The sequence below is a fragment of the Aphelocoma coerulescens genome, chromosome 1A (assembly GCF_041296385.1).
Source record: "Aphelocoma coerulescens isolate FSJ_1873_10779 chromosome 1A, UR_Acoe_1.0, whole genome shotgun sequence".
NCBI lineage: Eukaryota > Metazoa > Chordata > Aves > Passeriformes > Corvidae > Aphelocoma > Aphelocoma coerulescens.
The window spans coordinates 58,131,573-58,153,575 of record NC_091014.1 but is presented as its reverse complement, the minus strand read 5'-3'; the positions used below and the strand labels follow the sequence as shown (position 1 = coordinate 58,153,575).

Here is a 22,003-nt window from a genome sequence, read left to right as displayed (position 1 = left end):
CAACTTAGGGACTGGAAGGTGCTCTAGGGTCTCCCTGAAGCCTCCTCTTCTCCCAGCTGAACAGCCCCACCTCTCTCAGCCTGTCTTCATAGCAGAGGTGCTCCTCTGAGTATCCTCATGGCCCTTCTCTGGACTTGCTCCAACACATTCACATCCTTCCTGTTGGAACCCCAGAGCTGGACACAGTCCTCCAGACACAGATCTGCCCATTATAGCAGGTTATATATGCCCAGGTTGTAGCATTCAGCTATAGGAAGAGAGGCCCTAAAATTTGGTTTGCGCCCCTATAGCCATCCATTTTGCTTACAGGATAGTTTGACACACCACCTTGTCCCAAGAGCATTCCTACAGAGAGCAGGAACCCAAGCAGGAGCAGCTCATGACTTGTCCCATGTCCCCCTGTCCCCATGCCGTCTGCCAGGGCGCCCTGTTCCTGAACGATGGACAGTGCAAGGTGGTGCAGCGGCAGCTGGAGTTCGACGGGGGCATCGCCTACGGGATCAGCTGCCTGCTGATGGAGCCCAGCCTGGGGGGACGCTGCGACAGCTTCCTCACCGTGGAGTTCATGGTCAGTGCCCACTGCGGGTCCCTCACCCTGACAACGACACAGCCCAAGGGCCAACGTCCACCTTCACCAGGGTAGCACTCCCTGCAGCTCTGGTGCTCCTGCGAGTAAGCCCCAGTGCTGCAGGGTGGCTGCATCTGCTGCACTGCCTAGAGAGAGATTAAGTGCAGCACAACACCTGAGAGGTGCACAACAGAAACCCTGTATCCACATGAAGCAGCACACAGAACAAGTGGTTTCAGTTAAGACCATAAAAAAAAAAAAAAAAAAAAAAAAAAAGGCACCTTCCACATGCAAGCAAAAATCTGAGCAAGGACAAATCTTTCTGTTGTGTCTTTAAATTAGGGGAAGTTCACACTGTGGATTTGTCTGTAGAGATGGCATGTACAAAGTTCCCTATTACAAAAGAACAGCATTGCCACTCCAGCAGCACAGGGTAGGAAAGACACAAGATAGAGAACTGCCTACTCTGTCTCAGTCATTTCTTGTTTTTAACACACCTGAACAGGCACTGTTAGCGTGGAGGAAGTTTCCTCTGGAAACTTTGACGGGTCCCACAAATGGGACATTTTGAAAGACATCTTGATGTGGTTTCAAGACCAAGTTTACTTCTGTTTAATTTGAACGTATGAAAAAAATTACCTAGAAGTACGGTAATTTTCAGGTATTCAGCGTTAAAAAAAGGTTATCAGAACATATATTTCAATCATAAAACCAATAATTGTGTATATCCCATCTGCTCAAGTTGCCTCTTGTTTATGATTTCATTAAATGAAATTAAATAGATATAATTTCCTTGGATCTGGTCAGTACTTCCTGAGAAGTAAACATTTCTCTGTCCTCCAAGTTAGACATCCAGATCTGATACAGATCATGTCAATACTTGTTTGAAGACCATTCATCATCTCTTCCCTGTTTCTTTAAATCCAGAGCAGTTTCTTCTTCCAGAATTTATATTCTGGTATCAAAACTATTTTCTTGCATTTTTGTGGCACTAAATTATTACAACTATTTTGTTGTCACTCTCCTCTCTCGTTTCTCCAGAATTTTCTATTAATTAAGTGCAATAAGCACAATAAGCTTTACCTTTTCTCTGCTCATATTTTCTGCTCTCATAAAACAGACTTTTTGTCAAAGCCAAGTGGCCTTTTGTGCCATTATTTTAATATGCTTTTTTTCCTCTTTTCCAGGGGCATTGTGCTAGCTGTTTCAGTAACACTAAATGCCCTCCAGGGACAAAACCAAAGGTAATACATTCAATTCTCACATGTAAGCAGTCTAACCTGCTCTTCTCTGCATTTCACAACAGCAAACCAGAAAAAGCTTCTTAGAATAAATAAAAAGAGAACCTTCGAGAATGCTACCACACAATTAAGTGGTAAAGTTGTCCCTGGGCAAACATCCAGGTGCTGGTGGTGGGGAATGCTTGTTGGTCTCACACAGCATCCACTGTAAAAGTGCTTCAGCTGACTCCAGAACAGCCCCTGCACTCTCATTAAGTGTTTAGCATGTCAAGAATCAGAGAAGGTGGGGGTCTCATACCCACACTCTCCACACATCACATTTTGAGTCAATGAACATCAGAAATTATAATTTAAAGAGGAAAAAAACCAAACCTCCGCACAGCACTCCTTTCCCTGTGTTTTCCCCCCTCCTCTCTCTGCGCTGGCACATGTGACACGCAGGAAGGAATCCACTGGTGCACCTACGAGTCCTATGGGCTGCGGAGGGATGGTTGCCGTAGGAACTGCTCCATGGTCATCCACATAGCCAAGTGCTGCAAAGGCTACTTCGGGCCAGACTGCCAAGGTAGGATTCCCACCCACATGGCCAGCCTGTGCCCCTCCCCTTCCCCCTCCCCAGTAGAGCTGTGTAGCTCCCAGCAGACAAAACTGGGAGAATTGGCATAAGGGGCATGAGGAGAGACGAGCTGCAAGATGAAGAAATTTGGTTGCAAGAGCTGAAGAACACAAAGTGTTAACTGCCTTTTCAATTCAAATTGTCTCTTTTTCACATTTAGAGCAAGTTTTAAACTCCATAGTAGCAGGTGAATGCTATAGAGAGTAAATGCTGTCCTGCTGAGCAAGTCACCAGCTGAAAGTCCTTTAAACACAAACAGGCTCAGGTTCACTCAGCAGCACCAGAACACACCTAAGAACCAGTGCACGATTTTTCAGCCACAGGCAAGCACACTCCTCAGCAGAGTAAGCTCAGAAATTGTAGTTCTGAGGAGCTGGAGACGGTTTGGGAGGCTCCATCTCAGCAATTTGTTAGCAGACGCTTCCAAAGTGTGCTCCTTCACCTGCCAGCCCTGTAGGGTAACAGTACCAGGATCCCACCAGGGCACACAGGGTCACAGTCCAGGTCAGCATCTCTGCTGGCAGATAGGTCCAGCCACACATAGCCCTGCCAGCTTGCTCTGTCCCAGTTTCACAGAGACACATGCAGATCCCATGCAATTTTGGCCATCTCAGCCTGAGCCACCCTTTGGGGTTGTCCTGACAGCACACAGACCCAAAGAGATGCACAAAAAAAGTCTTGATTTAGGCAGTGCCATTCACAGATGGGTCTGAATGAGCAAGCAGCCAGATAACAGCACCCACAAGTCAGGGCTGGAAGGATCCTCAATGCCTTTCTGTTAGGAGCTGTGAAAGCATGTCAAGGAATTTAGAGCACGAGGCTCACAGTAGCCATAAGTGTCACAGCCACTTTTGCACGCCTCAACAGAGATGCATTTACAGGCACTCCCTGCTCAATGATTTTTACAGACCAGTAGGTAACCAACAGTAACAATGAATAAACATGCACCTGACCTAAAGAGCCACTTCTCTTTTTGAACCTTTCAGCTTGCCCAGGGGGCCCAGAGACCCCGTGCAATGGCCACGGCTCCTGTGACGACGGGTACACGGGGACAGGAGAGTGCCACTGCAGCAGTGGCTTCAACGGGACGGCGTGTGAGCTGTGCTTGCCAGGCAGATATGGCTTCACCTGCAGGGGTACGCTTGAGCTCCCTCTCCAGATCCATGCCCATGTCAAGCCTAAACTATTCTGTCAGCAAGGAGTTTCTCAGTGAGCCAAGGAATGGTTCCCTCTTAACACAAACATTTTTCCTTGGTGCCTCCTCGCACCAGGGGATGGCACAAGGTCTCAAGGCCAGGAGTGCAGAGGCTACATGGCTGTGTCTGCACAGGACCTCCTACTCTTAACATGGTACATAAGTAATAGAATAGAAACAGAGCCTCCAGCAACAAGTGGTTTTAGCTACAGCACAGCTTTCTCCCCCATCCCCACAAAGCTTAAGAGTATTTTAGCAACATGGTTCCTCAAGGAATGCAGGAGGCCAAGGCCATGCACTACTTCTGCAGAGAAGGAAAAGGACACCAAGATGAGGGCAGTTTGTGAAGAGGGACAGCCAAGCAACTGCTCGCAAAATCCGCCTCTCTGTGGTTTTAAACGTGAACTAGGTGGGAGCAGGATCAATATCTCCCTTTAAATTTAAATGTTTTCCTGACATAAAGCCTTCAGATAAGAAGCTACAACATTAACCCTTCCATCCTAACCCTGTGCACCAGTACTGCTCCTGAGGCACATGGGCGGGGAGGGTATAGGCAAGACAACAGGCTTGGACACACATATTCAGTATTATGTTTGCCTACAATTCATCTGCTTTATAGCACACCATAGCATAAAATGTATGAGCCATGAGCCTGAAATCAGATTATAAAATTTAAGAAAAAAAAGTTTTATAGCCCCTTCTTTTTGATGTAGATTTAAGTCAGCCAAAAATTAACTAAGCAGGTGAAATTTTAAAAAGCCAGCAAGCGGAGCTCCTTTTCAGCAGGACAGGTATTCAAAAGTTCAGTTCCACCAATCCCACATAATTTTCTTCTTTAAACTACAATATTTCAGGAAGAAGGATAAGGCCATAAAGGATGCTATAGCATTACATTATAAAACAGAGAGCCATGAATAATTCTTTAAGAAGGATTTAGCACATAAGTTATTGCAGGGCCCAAAGAGGAGGGGGAAAAAACATCACCTATAGATTAAATCACACCTCGGGTTGGAGGGCAGAAGGAGCAAAGCCTCATTTATAAAAGGAACTGAAGGAATCCAAAAGCTTTTAATCATAAAAATATCTGAAACCTAAAAAAAAAATATAGGTAACTTGTCTACATTTTACAGCAAAGCTCACTGACCTCATATGTGGCTTCGTTGCTCAGCTGGACCTTCTCCCACACAGCAACCAAGCACTCTCCCTCCACACACCTTGTTTTTCTCGGGCCTCCCCACAATTAGCAGCTGCTGCTCATTAGGACTGATTTGTCTGGTGTTGTGGTGCATGGGGTCTTCAGCTCAGCCATTAACTCTTTCCTGCCACACTCCTTTGTGGAGTTTGCTACTCCACTGCAATGTGTAGATCAATACTCATTTTCATTGTCAGAGGCACATTGAACTAATGTCAGTCATAAAATCATAGGACTGCAGGATAATTCAGATTGGAAGTGGTTTCAGAAGGTCTCTAGTCCAACTCCCTTCTCAAAACAGGGTCACTTCTGAGCTCATGTTGTTCAGGATTTATCCTGTCAGGACTTGCAAACCTCCAAGGATGAAGATTGCTCAATAACTCTGGAAAGTCTGGTCCTCTGCTTGACTGGCCTCATGGTGAAATACCATGAAGCTAGGCTCAGATAAATTATTGCTGGATAATACTGTATCTAAACTGACATGATGGTGTTTCTCTAGAGCAAGATTTTCCCCTTTGCCACTCTGCAAGTGATTTCTGTGCTTCTTTTCCAGCTTGTGAATGCAAGAACAACGGGCAGTGTGACGAAGGATACTCAGGGACAGGACGATGTTTCTGTGAAACAGGATGGACTGGCCGGCTGTGTGAAACCAAGCTAGGTCTCTGCCTGCTCTCACCAGACTCTGTCCATGGAGCCATGGGTTGAAAGTACTTGCAGTTCATCAGAAGGTTCCCATAGATAAGAGAGAAAGGGTTGATAATGTCAGGAGCCATCTAAGAACACTTAGGGACTCTGCTTTGGACTGAGGACAAATCCCTTCACCCCACTGTCTCCTCTTTTGTGATATGGCAATAGGAGTTCCCACCTCCACTGTGGAGGGGCTTTGGGCTGTGGCAGTCAAAAACTAAATGTCTTAGAAGTTTCCCAGTTAACCAGACTGGTATGAAGGTTTCTCCTTGTGCATGAAACAAGGGCATGGTGGTACAAGAGCTCTTTCATTCCAGCTGTCCTGCCTTCCCTGCAGCTCTGCCACCAGCGTGCTCCCCGAGCTGCTCGGCCCACGCCGTCTGCACGGAGAACAACACGTGCCAGTGCAAGCCCTTGTACAACGGGGATGGGATCACATGCACAGGTGAGCTCCCACCCCCTGCTCACAGCGAGAAGGCAGCTTCTTCCCTCCTCCACACACACATGAACACAGTTACTGCCCACTGTGAAACATTGCCTGTCCAACCTAAAAATTTCCACTGTGCAGCAAGTGAAACAAAGCTAGGATATAGAGGGTTCAGCTTTTTCTAAATCAGAAGGCTGCCTTCTCCAGACTTTACCAAGCAGGACCATGGGCAGCAAGTGCTCTTCAGTCAAGGTTTGAAGGCAGCAGGGTTTTAAGCTGGGTTTCCCTCAGAGGATTTACACTGGGACTCGATGATATCAAAGGGTTTTTCCAACAAAAATGATTCTATGATTTATTTTTATGACTGTAGGCAAGGCAGTTCCCTGGTAACATTGCTACAGAAAGAGTTGTTCTTTCTCAGCCAGATGTCTTATATCTTCCAAACCTGGCCAGAAGTCTGAGGGTTGGTACCATGTCTCCTGAATCAAGAATATCCTGACAAGGCCTTCAGAGCCCTAAGAGATAGACTTACAGAAATTCAGTAATGCCTCAGGAAATGGAAACAGCTTTTTTTTTTCAAACAAGTATTCTAGTAGTTTTAGTGTGAAAGGACTGGTGATAGTTTGTCTTTATGAAGAACATCCTCTTTAAAAGCAGACTTTACTTACTTATTTTCTTTCTTCCCCTGCAGCTGCAGAACTGTGCAAACAGAACAATGGTGGGTGCCACAAGGCAGCTGAATGCACACAGCACGGGGTGAAAGTCTTCTGTAGCTGCCAGAAGGGATACAAGGGAGATGGGTTTACTTGCCTTCCAATAAATCCTTGTGCTGATGGGTTCAACGGAGGCTGCCACGAGCATGCCATTTGCATTGTCACAGGCCCTGTAAGTTGAATGTCGTGTTGTTCCCTTCAGTCCCCAGAAGGGAAGTCTGACACATTTATCCCTGGTGCCAGCAGAAGTCCCCTCTGACTGGATTGCACTCTGTACCTCTCTAAATCTCTGTTTTCCAAAACAACTTTTACTTAGCTCCAACCTACTTTCCACATCAGTTTGGTATGCTTTCAGCTAAAGGGTGAGAAGCAATCTGACATCTTTGCTCTGGGGAATGGGATAACACAGATGATGAGATGTTTTACATACATAGTCTTTCTGTCCTGCTCTTAGCTCTCCCTAACTGGATATCCTTATTTGCTGTAGGAATTTGTTGGATCAAAATTAAATACATTTTGGAAGCTAAACAAAACGACAGCTGGGAGAATAATGTCACTTGTTGGTTGCTTGACCTCAGCTTAAAAGCTCCACAGCCACATGATACAAATTCCATGACCCACATAGTCTGTGTGGTTAGGGAAAACTTGTGCAGGTGACTTGATCCAGCATTTGTCCTGGTGCTTCCAGGATCACTTCTCCATTCCACTGGTGTCTTGCCTGAGCTGTCTTCCAGGAGTGATCTAGAAAAGTCTTGCTGATAATCCATTCCAGCTGTCAACCCTCGCAGTCCCTGGATGTCACCAATTCCTGCTTGGTTTATAGCTCTCATTTATTATTATCAGTGGGCCATTAAATTCCATTCTTGCTTCCATGCCCAGCCATTTAAATATCACTTTGATATGTTTGCCATCCTTTTTTGTGAATTGTGTGTCATACAACCCTCCAATGCACGTTACTAACTTTGTGGATGAAATTATGCTTTGGTGTTAATTCAGCAAAGCACCCAAGTACATGTGTAAATGTTTGGCTAAGTTGTTAGTAGCAACTTTTCTGTTTGCCCATTCCTGCTTACATCAAATGAGATTTTCCCAACAGTTCAGAATGTTGCCTGAAACACCAGTTTTAGGTCAGCTAAATGCTTGTCTTGGCCTTTTTCCTTCTCTCTCTGAGCAGGACAGACGTAAGTGCGAGTGCAAAAACAACTACATTGGTGATGGGCTGAACTGCTCCGTGATGCAGCTGCCCCTTGACCGCTGCCTGCAGGACAACGGGCAGTGCCACCCCGATGCTGACTGTGCTGATCTGCACTTCCAAGGTGAGGAGGCCACACCTTGCACACCACCAGCCCTGTGCCCTGAGGCCAGTGGTACTCTTAGCTTCCTCAGCCCTCTACCTATGTCCCTGTGAAACAATGAGATTGCAGTTGGAATGTGTGCTTACATACTTGGCAATACCAGCTCCATGAAGCAACATGTGAGGGCAGTCCAGGTGGGAATATCCCTAAGGAATCAATCTGTTCTAACTACGTTTCACAAAATTCACGGGTATTCGTATGGCACAGCTGGCTCTGCATCCAGGCACAGAAACCCCTTCAGGAAGAGCTGGTCCTTCTCTCTCTTGCAGACACCACAGTCGGGGTGTTCCACCTGCGCTCCCCCCTGGGGCAGTACAAAATGACTTACGAGCAGGCCAGGGAGGCCTGTGCCAATGAGTCGGCCACCATCGCCACCTACAACCAGCTGCTCTACGCACAGAAGGTGAGGAGGCCTCTCCGAGGGAGGAGATCCCCAAAGAGCACTGAGTCACAGTGTAAATTGAGAGGGAGGAGCAAGGGGGCTGCTCTGTGCTAATAAGCATAATTTGCCCACCTTTCCTTCACCCATGCTCCCTGGTATGTTTGGCTGGGAGCAGTTTTCAGACTTTTTATTGGTTTCATGCCTGCTCACACAGCACTGGAACCACTTGACAAGTTCTTGTTTCCAGTGATGATGGGGTGAGAGGTAGAGTCAGACTTTCAGAATATTTTCCAGGGGATTTTAATTATTACCACTTCTTAAAGAAATGTGCACTTCAGAATTATGCTTAATTTATTTCTTTAAAGTAAGTCTCCAGGAATCTTTTTCTCAAATGCTGTTAACAGACCCATTTCCACTTTGCTTTCCTTGAGCACATTACAGGCAACACATTGTTGATGCCAGTAGGGTAAGCATCTCAACTCGGGTTTGCAAAACTTGTTTTAGAAGAGTGGGTCAGACTGACTGTCTCTTTCTAGCTCCTTCCAACTATGGAAGGAAGAAAGATACTCACTGTTTAGAGACACCTGTAGCAAAATGGGAAGCTGGACCACAGCCTGTACATCAACCTATTTCTACTGCAGATTCAGATTGCAGCCAAAGCTGCAGGTTCTCTGCACCCCATAGTCTAAATGTTTCCCTCAAAGCAGCAAAGTCAGCAATGGGGCTGGCTCGAGCACTCCTGGTCACTTACATTCTACTTTGAGTTGGTTTGTCAGCCCTATCCACACCGGCAAAAGGTGGGCTGGCACACCATGGAATTGCACATCACCTTTGGGCTTTCACACCCTCCTCTGATGCTGCCCAACTTTCCGATCAGGGAGGCTTTTCCAGGAAAGGCTTGTTTGGTCCCCTTTGGCGCAGAGCTCGGGGCAGGGCAGGCTGCAGGACAGACGGATGGACAGAGCCCATTCAGACCCACAGGAGGTGTGCTGGCAGGGCAGGTGCTGCCTGAGCGCCCCGGGGGCTCTGTTCATTCCATCTGCAGTTCCCCAGCCCCACCACACAGCTTTTCCCCTGAGTTCTTCCCTTCTGGCTGTGCTGACCACAGGCGAGGTACCACCTGTGCTCTGCCGGCTGGCTGGATGCTGAAAGAGTGGGCTACCCCACCGGCTTCTCCTCCCCGAACTGCGGCTCCGGATACGTCGGCATCGTGGACTATGGGAGAAGAGTCAATCTGAGCGAAACCTGGGATGTTTTCTGCTACAGGGAGAAAGGTAAGAGGGTCCTTTGTCACATCCCTCTGTGACAGGGGCAGCAGCCCAGATTTTGGTTCCTTCCATCAGCCACAGGCTGCTAGACAGCACTGCAAGAGACTTTGCCTCTTTTTTAACTTAAAAAAAAAAAAACATAACCTGTTGCTTACAAGTTGTTTTTCAGGCACAGGGCCACCTAAAGCTTTCTTGGCAAGGGTGTTTGCCCATACAGCTCTCCATGTTTGTACCTTTCAGAGGTGAACTGCACCTGCAAGCCAGGCTATGTGGGAGACGGCATCTCCTGTAGTGGGAACTTGCTGCAAGTGCTGATGTCCTTCCCAACGCTGACAAACTTCCTGTCGGTAGGAGCCAAGGCTGGGGTGGGAGTGCAGCAAAGCAGGCCCCAAGTGCTTTATCCAGGATTTGCTTTACTAGCCCAGCAAACACAGGCAATAACAACACACCAGTGAAGCAAGGCAGAGCGGTCTAAATCTGCACCATCAAAATCAGAACTTAGTCACTATTTTTTTAATTACTTGCCCCAGTGAGGTTTCTGGATTCTAAATTCAGTTGGAATTAAAAGCCTGGTGCAGCTTTTGCTTAAAGGAGACTCTCTGCACAACTTCTTAAGCATCACAAGGAGCACGGTGCTTCGGAACTTTATCGAATTGCTGCTGGGAAAAGGCAAAATGTTAGGAGTTCCTTTCTTGTCACTACTCAGAAAGGCACTATATGTATAAGCAGCCTCAAAGACAACAGGGGCCCAACTACTGCAAATCAGCTTAAGATGTACTCATCAAATCAGCAGCTAGAGCTGGGTTTTGAATACAAAATTCCTTTCTTAAGTCACTCCAGAGCTGCTTTGTGGCTAATAACAGAAAGTTCCTTTGTTGTCGTTCATACAGTCTCATCTTTTCCACTCTCCACACAAGAGTGCACAATTGTTCTTTAGTAAAGCTGGATTTTGTTTCTGCCTAGGACATCATGGCTTACTCCAACACCTCAAGGAAGGGGAGAGAGTTCCTGCGGTACCTCACAGACCTGTCAGTGCACGCCACTCTCTTTGCTCCCAATGATAGTGGATTAAAGGAAAATGAGGTCAGGGGTTTTTCTTTTTTTCCTTCTTTGGTCTATTAACACTTTTTAAACAGCTATTATGAGTTTCTGCATCCCATTAAAATTTAAGCTTAAAAAAATAATCTTAGTATGATGTAGCTTCTGTGTAACCCCATATAATTTAAACTGTACTCACAAAATACATGAATTCATTGTTTCCATTTCCCTTCCATGGTTAGGGGTGCAAGGTTATCAAGTGTTCAAGTCACTACAGAGACTTTTCCATCAAGCATTTTAGTTACCCTGTTATGGAGGAGTCTGCCTCAGATGAAGTCTGTTCCAGCTCATTAGCATTGAGCACAGTTACTTGAAGAAAGCAGCACACAGCTTTGGTATTTCCCACAAATACATTAAAGGCATCCATTCCTAACTTTGTTCCTATGCTTACCCCTTTTATTCTTTCTTTCCTTCCTTCAATCAAACACTGTCTCAAACAATTCACAAGGGTTCATGCACTGGTTTACATCTTCAAGCTGTTTGGAATATCTCTGAGTCTCATCACATCAGGTCAACCTACAGAGGAGTGAAATCCTTTGTCCTGCTGGAATTAAGGTCCTGCCTGCTGCAGGCAGCCATCAGAGGCCAGCAGGGACAGAAGGTCCCACTGTTCCCATGCAGATTTCCCAAAAACCTCTAATGCTGCTGCACTTGCTGCAGCATTAATAGCAGAGGGGGAAAAAAGGGTCACAGGCACTTAGCCTACTAGTAAATCCAAAGGATTGATGAGATCCATTAACACTCCTTGTATTTTACCCTCATTTGCAGACACTTTCTGGGAGAGACATCGAGTATCATCTATCTAATGCCAATATAATGTTTTATGAGGACTTGACCAATGGAAGCACCCTTCTAACTCGTCTAGGGAAAAAACTCCTCATTACAAACACCAGGGGCCAGGAACATCGAGTCCCCACTGCTGATCAGGTACCTTTGTAATAAATTTCCCATCTTTGTACTTTTCCCCCTCTCATGCTATACCCTGTGATCGGGTGGCAGATGGATCTGGAGGGCATTTTGATAAGGTTAGAGTGGGCAGCAATGAGACTGAGTTTAGAAGGCTCTTTCCTGTCCAGAGACTGAAGGATAGGAGCTGGCAAACTGCAAATTTACAAGCTTGCAAATGGACAAGCTCTGACCTGCAAAACACAAAGGAAGCTGCTGAAGTGGCTTTCAGGAATGCAAAAATGCGGATATGGGCTTCATTTAACTCTTCTCTCAGCTTGGCAGGATTATGGGAGATGGCTGTGGGATAGGTGAAGAGATGAGAGCAGCAGCTTATAATTAAAAAAAAGGTGTTGGCATTTGTAAAGTTTCTTGGTAACTTTCTGGGAGAGGCAAGAGACATCAACTCAGCCGTGCTCATGGCAAGCAAACTCCAGCCAGCAAACTCAAGTGGCAAGTGGCTTCCTCTGCAGTGAAAGTGGCTGCCTAGCATCAGGAATAACAGCACTTCTAGGCAGAGCTTGGCAATTCCCCAAAGATCCCAAAAACCTTTAATTAGAAAAGAAATAAAAAGGTCAGAGCAACATGAAGGCAACATGCAGGTAATGATGATGGCTACTTCATGTGCAGGAGAACCATGACCAGCATGGGGCCATCCCCAGCTGATGTCCAGGGAGGCAGCAGTGTGAAACCCCCTGTATTTTTTCTCTCTGTGTGTCAGCAGCCGAGGTGGGGAAATCATCTTAACATCAATTTCAGTACCAAAGGGAGAAGGGTCAAAGCTCAGCTCTCATTCCTTCTTTTCCTGGCAGAGTGAGATCCGATATGTGGACAGAAGTGCTATTGTTCAGTGGGATATAATTGCTTCCAACGGGATAATCCACATCATTTCAGAGCCTTTAAAGGCTCCATCAGAACCTGTAAGTACATAGTGATTTAGGTTTTTGGGGTGGTGAGAGGTAATTGTGTCTTATGTCACCCTAAACTCCTTGCTGACATTCACATATTCCCAGTTTCCCTGACATACAAGCAGCTTTCAGCTTAAAAGGTTACTTTCAAAGAGAATTAGAAGTTGAAAACAAGGTACCAGTGATACCAAAATATTTGTCTGAACAATTTCTTCCCACATTTATAAATTTATTTTCTTTATATAACATAATGGAGCTCATGTGTGTAACAGAGATTTAAAAGTTCCATTTTAGTTCTTCCAAAAAGACCTTTCAAGATTCTAAGGAGCATTGTTTACTCTTGCTTTGGCATTCATTCCAATCCAAAACAACGAGGTTTTTTTGAAAATAGATACCTTTTGCCTGCATGAATTCCTGCAAAGCTCCCAGTTATCCAGCTGTCTCCTTGGTCCACAAGGTGTAGTGATGGACTCGGCAGTGCTGGGTGAACGGTTGGACTCGATCATCTATTCCAACATACACAGCTCTATGATTCTGTCAAAAGGCCACATTTAAATGTCTCTAGGGAACACCTACCAGGAAACCCAAGCACAAGAACAGCTCAGGACTAGAGCATAGCTCAAAGGGACACTGCATGGGTGCTGTAACCTGACCAGTATGCACCCATAGCTCACTCACCCTCTCCCTTGCTTCCAGGCTCCTCTCCATGCCAGTACTGGGACAGGAATATTCTTTGGCATCTGTCTAGTTACTGGAATTGTGGCTCTTATTGGATATTCTTACCTCAGGTTCAGGAAGAAAAACATAGGCTTCCAGCACTTCAAGGTAGGTGGCAGGTGGGAACATGAAGCAGGGGGTGGACAACACTTCCCCCGACCCACTGCACTTCCCAAATCCACAACCTCCAGTTTCTCCAGGGGTTTGAAGCTAGATTAAAAACCCTCATCACTTCACACTTAACTGTTCAGACTGAGACACAGAGGAAGTGGGGAAGGGCTCACAGACTTGCCTTGGGCATGAGCTTACAATTGCCCTCAGACCTCTCCACCCAAGTGTCTGCTCACACAGACACTTCCAACACCAAGGACTGGCCCAAAGCTTATTTAACTACACCACAGCAGTGCAGAAGTCTTTGCCTCCCCAGAAAGCTCACCCTTAAGGAAGCAGGCAAATACAACCACTGAAAGGGCACCTGTCCTCCATTGCTATTTATTTTGTTGTTCTGGAGGTTGAAACGTTTGATAGAACATTAATAATGTTTCCTAAACCATAGGAAAAAGGCCAGATCTAAAAAACAAACAAATTGAAATGCCTGTAGAGTTGAAAAGTGCAGATTTTTCTACTGATGCACTTACATGCTTGATTTCTCTTAACTAATTTTGCTAGCAACACATAGATGCAAAACCAGCCAGCAACAGCCAAGCTACAGAGACGAGGGATGAGAAAAAAATATTACAAAATACACAAGAACCAAACCAAAAGAAAGTCTACCTAGAAGTGAACAGAAATCCCTTCCTGTTCTAGTCCCTGCATGTAACGTGAATCATCTTCTAGAAACAGAACCCAGGAGTCAAGAGCCAGGGTAAACACTTGCATTTTTAAATAGTGTCAGTGAGAGCCCTTAGAACTAACCAGATGCTTTTTACTCCAAGCACAATTTCAGGGCCACACTTCCTCTCCCATTCTTCACTGAGGCTTAAAAATAAGAAGGGAGAGGAAAACAGACACCAGTGTTAAGTGACCTGAGATAATACAACAGCCAAAACCACAGTTCATGCCCAGAGACAGGTTTAGACAAAGCCAGTTCAATCACAACACTGCACCAGTAGGTAGTGAAGCTCAAGTGCCCCACTTTATGCACTGGAGGAAGAAGATGAAACTTAAGTTTGGGTTCTCTTGTGTAGTCAAAAGATGACACTGACACCACGTCGCTGGACAAGTCACAGCCTTCAAATATCACCAACCCCTCATACGAAAGTCCTTCGACACCGACTTCACCAGAACCTACTTACGATCTTTTCTCAGTAAGTGTTCATTTTGCTTTGAGATTGAGACACTACTAATGCAGTGGTAGGAGGGAATGACTTAGTGAAAGAAAAACGTCTAGTTGGAAAACAAAAATTAATGCAAGAAGCCAGCATTTGAGTTCCTGGCTCTCCTGTCCCCCTGCTGCTGGCAATTGGGTTTGCCTCACCTGTAGTAAAATCGAAGCTGTGGTCAACAGCTGCATCTCAAGTCCACCTTCAAAGACAGCTGAATTAAACTGGACTTCAAATGCCACTGGATGACAGTGACATGTCCATACAAACTTAAGAAGCCTTCTAATTTGTCTTCATGTCTCCTTGCTGAGAGCCATGCTGGCACTCCAAAGAATCTGAAACACAGCAGGGAGGGGGCTGGGAATGCAGGGAAGGAAAGAGCACACCCTCACCAAGGTACAGAGTCTAAAATCAAAATGCACCGTTTTGCATCCAGTAAAAGGACTTGTTTGGTGTGAAAATGTCAGGTGCCAACTCTGGCATCTGTATGGACAAATCTGCAAAAAAGTTACTTTTGGTTCTTAATGTAATGTTCAAGTCTGATTTTCTTTTTACTCTATTTTATAGGATTCAGATGACCAACAGCTTGTGATAAGTGGTCCTCATGATCAGAATTAAAGACCGAATTTGGCATTAGTCAGCTAATAAACACATTTTATTTACACTTACTGTGAAAAAAAGAGCACCTACATTACAGGGAATAAAATCTTGTTACAAACTAAAAACCAAAAGAGCACAGCTTTGTTTAAGATGCCTTCTATATAGCTCACAGAGATACCAACCTCAGAAGTGTGGGCTGAATCTGAGCAGTACCAACTATGAGTGCTGAAAGCAAAATTGAGTCTAAACTAACCAGCCCAGAAGCGGACACCTCTCTGGGAAAAGCAGCTGATTGTCACTCACCTGCTATTTAACTGCTTTTATTCTTCTCCACAGACTTTAAAATGGCCACAAGGACACAGGGCTGTTAACTTGGCAAATATCCTAAATTTTCTAGTACTCCAGGCCTGTGCTTTCATTTTGGCTCAGTTGCAACTAGAACAGGCAAGTGTGAAACAGAACATGTGGTAAGCCTCTATTTTTAAACAGAGGGGATTTTTTTGCTAGTTTACCTTCCTGTTGGATATTCAGCAGCAGGAAACCACCATCCTGTCCCCTTGCCTCCTCTAGCTTCTCTGTCTTTCCTTGAACTTGGCTTGGTGTTTGGTTTACATCTCACCTCACTATACAAAGGGAAGCAGTAACTGAGGCAGCTTTAGGAAGAAATGCAGGTGTTAGGAAAGCATCCAAATGAACCATTTTTGTGAAGAGTGGACTATGAAGATGAACACCCCCTTGCCATGCAGAGTCTACATTCAGTTCTTCAGGTCTGAGAACAGCAGCAGCAGCAGCAGCTGCTCCTTCCCATACTGTATTTTTACCAAGTACAGTTGTAACAGCTGCCACTGTCACCACACACTATTAGAAATAGATCAAACTTAAGTTTGACTCACCGTCCATCAAAATATTAATGTCATAATGATAATGTGAGAACATGGAAGAAACCACAAAACAGAAAGAGAAGATTTTCTTGCTGGCAGTAGTAACATCCCCCCAACATGTAGGGGGGCAGGAGGGAAACCCAGGAAAGCTTTAGTCACCTCTGGGAACTACCCCAGGAGGCCTTCCCTCAGAGCAAGGTGGGGGGAAAATCCAGGGTTGTTGATGCAGCTATCAAGCACAAGGAAGGGAGTATAACGTGTAAATACACATTCATCTGGATGAAACAGACAATTTCCTCAGCTCCTTCCCCTGTCCCTCTACACAAGCCTGCTTGTTTTCATTAGAAAATTTAGAATACAAATGTACTTACACACACCCAGGAGAGTTTTCCCCACAGAATTTTGCAATTAATACAACACATGCTCTTTCCTTCTCCCCAGTCAATCAAAATATTAAGGCTCACAGAGACCAGAAGATAAAGTCCAAGCATTTATTTTTGTAATAATCATTAAATATTTTATCACAAAAAACAAAAAAAGCTCCACAATTCATTAAAATCTTCTTTTACTGATAGGCTATTCAGCTCTGTGTTTTTGATAGACCAGAACAAAAATTTCTTCTTGCTTTGGTGTTCAAATGAACCATACTTCCAAAATTAATATAGAGACACTGCCCATTAAACATGCCTAAAAATCTCTTTGAAATCAGTAGCATAAGGTTAAAATAAGTAATGCAGAAAGCGTCATGGTAAAATCATTTTAAAAATGCAAGACATTTTTAAAAGTTAAAAAGCAGCATTTTAGCACTGAAAAATAAATAATACACTTGAATATTCTCACTTAAATTTATATTATATATAGTTGGATTATTTTAAAGAAACATAACCCTTCCATAATTAACTTTTTTCATGCAACATTGTTTATTTCAACAAGTCATGCAATATAAACAATATTTTACTTCAGCTGGCTGTTGCAACATAGCCTGGTACAGAAGTTTGATTTCTAAGTTAAGAGAAAGGAAGGGTGACAGAAGAAAATAATCTTGAAACAAAACATGCATTATGTGCATAACACCATCCAAGCCAATTAAACTGTTCCTGCTTAACACAGGATCAATGTACAGTGGTTTGGGTGGGTCTTTTTTTTAAAGAGTGCACTGAAATCTCTGGAACATGAGAGGTGCTACACATCAAGTTCAGTTCTAGCTGAGCATTAGGATAAAGAACTGAAGGCAAATCAGGATAATCCCATCTTTGTACTTCATTATAAAGTTATGCTAAGTATTTCTTGCACAGCCCCACCGAGTCATCTCCTGATACAGTCAAACTAATTTCCTGCATCACTAAACAAGCAGGACAGTCAGATGAACATACTCATTTCAAGTATATTCACCTGTTTAAACACAAGGGTGTTTAAACCACACACTTCAGTCAAGTTTGACATAGGAGCATAGAAAAATCATAAAATCTAAACCACCTCTGAGAACTTCATATTGATTTCAAGCATACAGGAAAACTACTTACAAAATTGTGCAGGCCAAATTAGAATACATTCTTTACTTTGCAAACATGCTTTTAAAAACATGAAATATACTGTACATGAAATTCACTCTAGATATTTGCACATACAGACAGGTTAAAAAAAAAAAAACAAACCAAACCAGAAAACTTTTGGTCAACAAAAGTTTGTTTGCCTGACAATCATGACAGAAAGCAAGTGATATCCCAAAATGAATACCAAATACTATGTATTTTGTTAATTACATGCTTCTAAAAACCAAGCCTTTTATAACTAAAATTTGAAAAATATTAATCATATTATGCCTTCTAAAGTGGCTGGGGTGAGAAGCACCACTTAAAAAAACAAATATATTTCCTTTGGATTCAGAGAAAGGAAACAATTCTTATTTAAAAACAACTATATAGCAGTTCTATAAAGTGCCTCTTTGAGGAAATACATCAACAGATGTTTTCCTTGTGCAAAATAGACATTTTTCAGCTCAAATCTTTGAAACACATATGCTACCCAGAGTTTGTGTTCATGCATTACCTTCAATATCTGTAATTCAATAAAACTTCTAATCTATACCAAAACTATTTTTCTTTATTCAAACTGTGTACCACCACTAATTTAGCTTTCAGGGTTTGAGCTAAAAACATGCCATCAGAAAACTCTGGGTTTCACTTTCTCATTTCTTAGTTTTTCCTTGAAGTCCTTTGCCCGTTGTGCGTGTTTACTTTTGACTGTAGAAGTCTGTTACGGCAGGCTATATGAAATACATTCTCTCCTAGGGAACAGCAAAGCCACATTGCATACCACTGGAATAAGACACTGTTAAAATCTTTAAAAGCAGCATTTAGGATCAAACTAAAGCCTGATAGAGAGATCTGTCTCCACTTCGAAATGCAAAATGCAAAACCTCTTGAAACTACTATTATTGGAGAGTGGACACTTGAAGTGTTCTGAAACTCAAAAAAAAAGTTAACTAAAAGTTAAGAGAAGGAAGCTGAAGCAGCCCAAGCTACTGCAAGTTTCAGTTTTAGGCTCGGGTCCACCTGCAGCCAAGCACAGATATGACAAGAACAGAAACTGCACAGACAAGAGAAAGAGCCCAGGAGCCTGAGCCTAGTGCAGCAGAGCCAGGACACTCCAGCCCTTGGCTCCTCACAGGTAAGGCTCTGTCTATAGCAGCAAGGAAAGGTACAAAGTGTGACCCTCCCTCTCAGTCTCACCCTTAGCCAGTTACTAACTTGTACTGAATTACTAGTACTGGGTTTAAGCTCTTCCATGCCAAGATCCATTACAGGCTCCAGCTGGAGTGCTGAAAAGGGCCAGAAGAGAGCTTAGATATTTCTTTGTAAACCACAAGGCTGCAGATAAAAGTTTCCAATGAACAAACAAAAACAACCACCCCAGAACACCAGCAGTCCTCCCCCTCAGATGTGCCCTCCCTCCTGGCCCACTACTATTTTGGCAGCCCATCATCTCTTCTGTGTGTAAGAGGAGTTTTCACATGTCTGAGCAGGAGAGGAGAAAAACAGGTACAAAGCTTATGAGAGTAAGTATGAAATACATATAAACCAAAGTAACAGATTAAAGTGACTTAAAAAAATACAGGTACATTCAAGAAAACCAACAGATATTTGTCCATTTTAGAGAGGAGCCACCAAGAGTTTATTTGATCTGAACTGTCTCCTGTAGGAAAGGTATTCTGAATGTACCAGTGCACAGCTGGTCTGACCAGCCAGGAAGTTCATGCTGCAAAGGAGTCCTTCTTGGATAAAATGTGTAGTCAGGCTCGTAGTTCAAGAGACAGCTCAGTGATGCCATGTAGATATCTGCAAATCTAGAGAGACGTCTTAGGAAGTAAGTTGGATTCTCATCAGTTCTGAATATGCTTCCAAACTGTGCATTGAAGAAATTCCTGTTCATCTCCCTGTCCCCCAAAAAAGAGAAAACAAAAACAACGACATGAAGAGACCTGCCCACGTCTCTTCACTAGCTGGCATCCATAACCTGAAGCAAGCAGATGCTAAAACCTGTTCTGTGTATTATTCTCTTGCCATTGTACTTCAAAACACCAAAATGTGCCACAGAAGTTTTTTACCTCTTGTGCATATACAACCCAGATCTAGAATCACAGTTGTGAAGAGCTTCACACTTCTCCCACTAGAGATAAGTTGCTTCTGACATCAGAAACGTGACATCTCAAGCCTTCTTTTCTAGAGATTGTGAAGAAGACTTTTGCCTTTATCTAAATCCTAGTGACATCTAATGTTCCAAAGATAAAAGACTTAAGAAAAGGCAAATATTGGGCTTAACACACACCAAAAGCTTAAACACATCTTGGAATTAACTTCTGTCATTAGTCACTGCCAAGTAATGTTCCCATTTTGTTTATTCCCACATTTCTGAAGAAGACTGATGGTGGTACAGCTGCTGGCCTTGCCAACTGTGCACTTCACACACCCTGAATTTAGGGATTACTCCTTCATGATAATAGATTATTAGGACTTTTAGCCCTATTATCTATCTTTGTGATAAATCCACTGCTAAATCCAGTCTAGGGCAGAGCTCAGTTTCTATGTATTCTAAGATGTATCACATGTAATCTGCAGAAATCATGCAAAAAACCTGGAAAAGTGACCTACATCTTGACAAAGAAATACATTCTTTATTTGTGCAGAAGCTGTGTAATCAACAGTGACAGCTGAACACATGTGGACAGAAGAACCAAATCGAGAAGGAATGGGATTTGATAGGATGTTACCTTTTCACTCAGAAAAGTTCCATCTGTTCTAAAGACAGGGAATGGGGAAAAGGGTCCGTACGTACAGAGCGTCAGAGGGGAGAAGAGCTGCCCAAGAGACAGGTAGAATATCACTCTAAAAATGTTTTATAAGATCTGTAATTACCAGGGAATATAAACCAGGGATGGAGAGAAATTCCAAAGAAACCTGTGGAAGATATTGTATAGAACCCTTGGCTACTAAAGAAAGCTGCAAATTCTTCCTCCCCTGTGTCTTACCTCATTTCCTTTCTTTCCTTCTTCCATTCTTCTAAAATCATTTGGGAATCAGGATCACGGTGAACCTGAAATGTCAAGTATGGATAACCTGTAAGTAAGGATAAATAAGCCTTTCCATTAACAAACCCTTATCAGCTAACAGGACACAAGCAACACTTCAGAGATCCATATACCAAAGTTATCCACGTCCATTTTAAACAACCAAAAGCAGGAATTGATCCAGGCTGACCAGTGGAGAAAGGAGACAAGATTTTGAGAAAACTCCTATTAATTAACCACACAAACAATTGAATTTATCTACAGTCAAACACTTCAGTGAGAATGAAAGCACTTGCAACATCAATGTCCAGCATTTAGAAACTTGGCTGGACCCCTTGGGCTCAACAGAGCCAATTACACACACACAGAACAAACCTGCATGTGTTCCAATAATCCTGTCAAGGTTTGCAGCCAGGTCATGGTTTGAATGTACTTCTCTGTGTTCATGATTTTAATCTCCGATCGTAACTCGGGAATAATCGCACCAGTGCGCCAGCCATGCTTCAGGGTCAAGTCCTATTCACCAAGAATTACAAAATACAGGTCTTAGTCTTAAAAAGAACTACTTAAAAGAAAAGAATCTGGCTACTGTTTATTCCAAAGTGGCACTAATTTAACTGGTTTTTATGTACAAGCAGAAGTATAAAACAGTGGGACTTGACTGTGCTAGTGGACAACAGAATTCTATTTCAGATTAAGCTTCAAATCCTACATTTTTGAAGAGAGAGAGATGAAGAACACAAGCACTTGCAAATAAACACTCATTCCTTAGGTTTAAACCAAACAGCAGGAAATTCCTGTGTAGATGAGAGCTCTGCTGCTGCCAGCAGAACCTGAAGGAACTGTGTGCTGGGTTTGTGCTGTTTACCCACACGCCCAGCTGACAGAAGGCTACAACCAGGAGCCCCAGCTATTCAAGCTCCTCCTGACAGGAGTACAACACAAAGCAGCTGCCACCTGGTCTCTTCTCCATTGTGCCAGAGTAGAACAGAGCTGCATCCTCCTTTTGGCCCTCAATCCTCTGAAGCACCCAAAGTTACTGTTCTTTTTAAAAGCAGACTGAGGAAAAAATGTTAACATCTGCTGCTGCTGCAACATGTTACCAGAGCTTGGCAGCGGAAAAGTCACATGCAGGCATTCACGTGAAATCAATTACAAAAGGACCAAGTGGTGGTCACTTCCCTAAAGTAACACTTAACAGAGCACTTGTTCATAAGGTGGCAAAATAATGCCTGGATAGTGGGGATTCAAATCAGAGCAAGATCTTGGGAAGAACATTTACCATTAGTGACAGGAAGATTGCCTCCTGCATTCAAAACAG

The 22,003-nt window shown here is 43.7% G+C and overlaps 2 protein-coding genes and 1 long non-coding RNA gene across 7 annotated transcripts in view; 1 reads left to right on the top strand and 2 right to left on the bottom strand.

The window, feature by feature from the left end:
- LOC138104152 (uncharacterized) overlaps window positions 1-4,849 on the bottom strand; it is a 148,772-nt gene extending 143,923 nt beyond the window's left edge. For 2 of the 4 annotated variants that reach the window (XR_011147953.1, XR_011147956.1), the window contains exon 1: window positions 4,765-4,849. This is a non-coding gene — a long non-coding RNA (uncharacterized lncRNA). The remainder of the gene's footprint in view (window positions 1-4,764) is intronic. The other 2 variants (XR_011147955.1, XR_011147954.1) reach the window with 1 other exon arrangement.
- Window positions 1-16,687, top strand: part of STAB2 (stabilin 2) — a 77,838-nt gene extending 61,151 nt beyond the window's left edge. Inside the window, exons 51-67 of the mRNA XM_069002993.1 lie at window positions 422-568; window positions 1,756-1,812; window positions 2,251-2,374; window positions 3,412-3,561; window positions 5,366-5,470; window positions 5,837-5,944; window positions 6,618-6,811; window positions 7,814-7,955; window positions 8,264-8,397; window positions 9,485-9,650; window positions 9,885-9,991; window positions 10,608-10,727; window positions 11,511-11,669; window positions 12,500-12,607; window positions 13,292-13,420; window positions 14,500-14,619; window positions 15,202-16,687. Of these exons, the coding sequence (XP_068859094.1) occupies window positions 422-568; window positions 1,756-1,812; window positions 2,251-2,374; window positions 3,412-3,561; window positions 5,366-5,470; window positions 5,837-5,944; window positions 6,618-6,811; window positions 7,814-7,955; window positions 8,264-8,397; window positions 9,485-9,650; window positions 9,885-9,991; window positions 10,608-10,727; window positions 11,511-11,669; window positions 12,500-12,607; window positions 13,292-13,420; window positions 14,500-14,619; window positions 15,202-15,252 (2,121 nt within the window). The 3' untranslated portion in view covers window positions 15,253-16,687. The remainder of the gene's footprint in view (window positions 1-421; window positions 569-1,755; window positions 1,813-2,250; window positions 2,375-3,411; window positions 3,562-5,365; window positions 5,471-5,836; window positions 5,945-6,617; window positions 6,812-7,813; window positions 7,956-8,263; window positions 8,398-9,484; window positions 9,651-9,884; window positions 9,992-10,607; window positions 10,728-11,510; window positions 11,670-12,499; window positions 12,608-13,291; window positions 13,421-14,499; window positions 14,620-15,201) is intronic.
- The window catches only part of NT5DC3 (5'-nucleotidase domain containing 3), a 29,619-nt gene continuing 24,208 nt past the window's right edge, over window positions 16,593-22,003 (bottom strand). For both annotated transcript variants that reach the window (XM_069002994.1, XM_069002995.1), the window contains 3 exons: window positions 21,058-21,198; window positions 20,644-20,708; window positions 16,593-19,551 (listed from right to left, as the gene is read on the bottom strand). In XM_069002994.1, coding sequence (XP_068859095.1) covers window positions 19,290-19,551; window positions 20,644-20,708; window positions 21,058-21,198 — 468 coding nt within the window. In that variant the 3' untranslated portion in view covers window positions 16,593-19,289. The remainder of the gene's footprint in view (window positions 19,552-20,643; window positions 20,709-21,057; window positions 21,199-22,003) is intronic.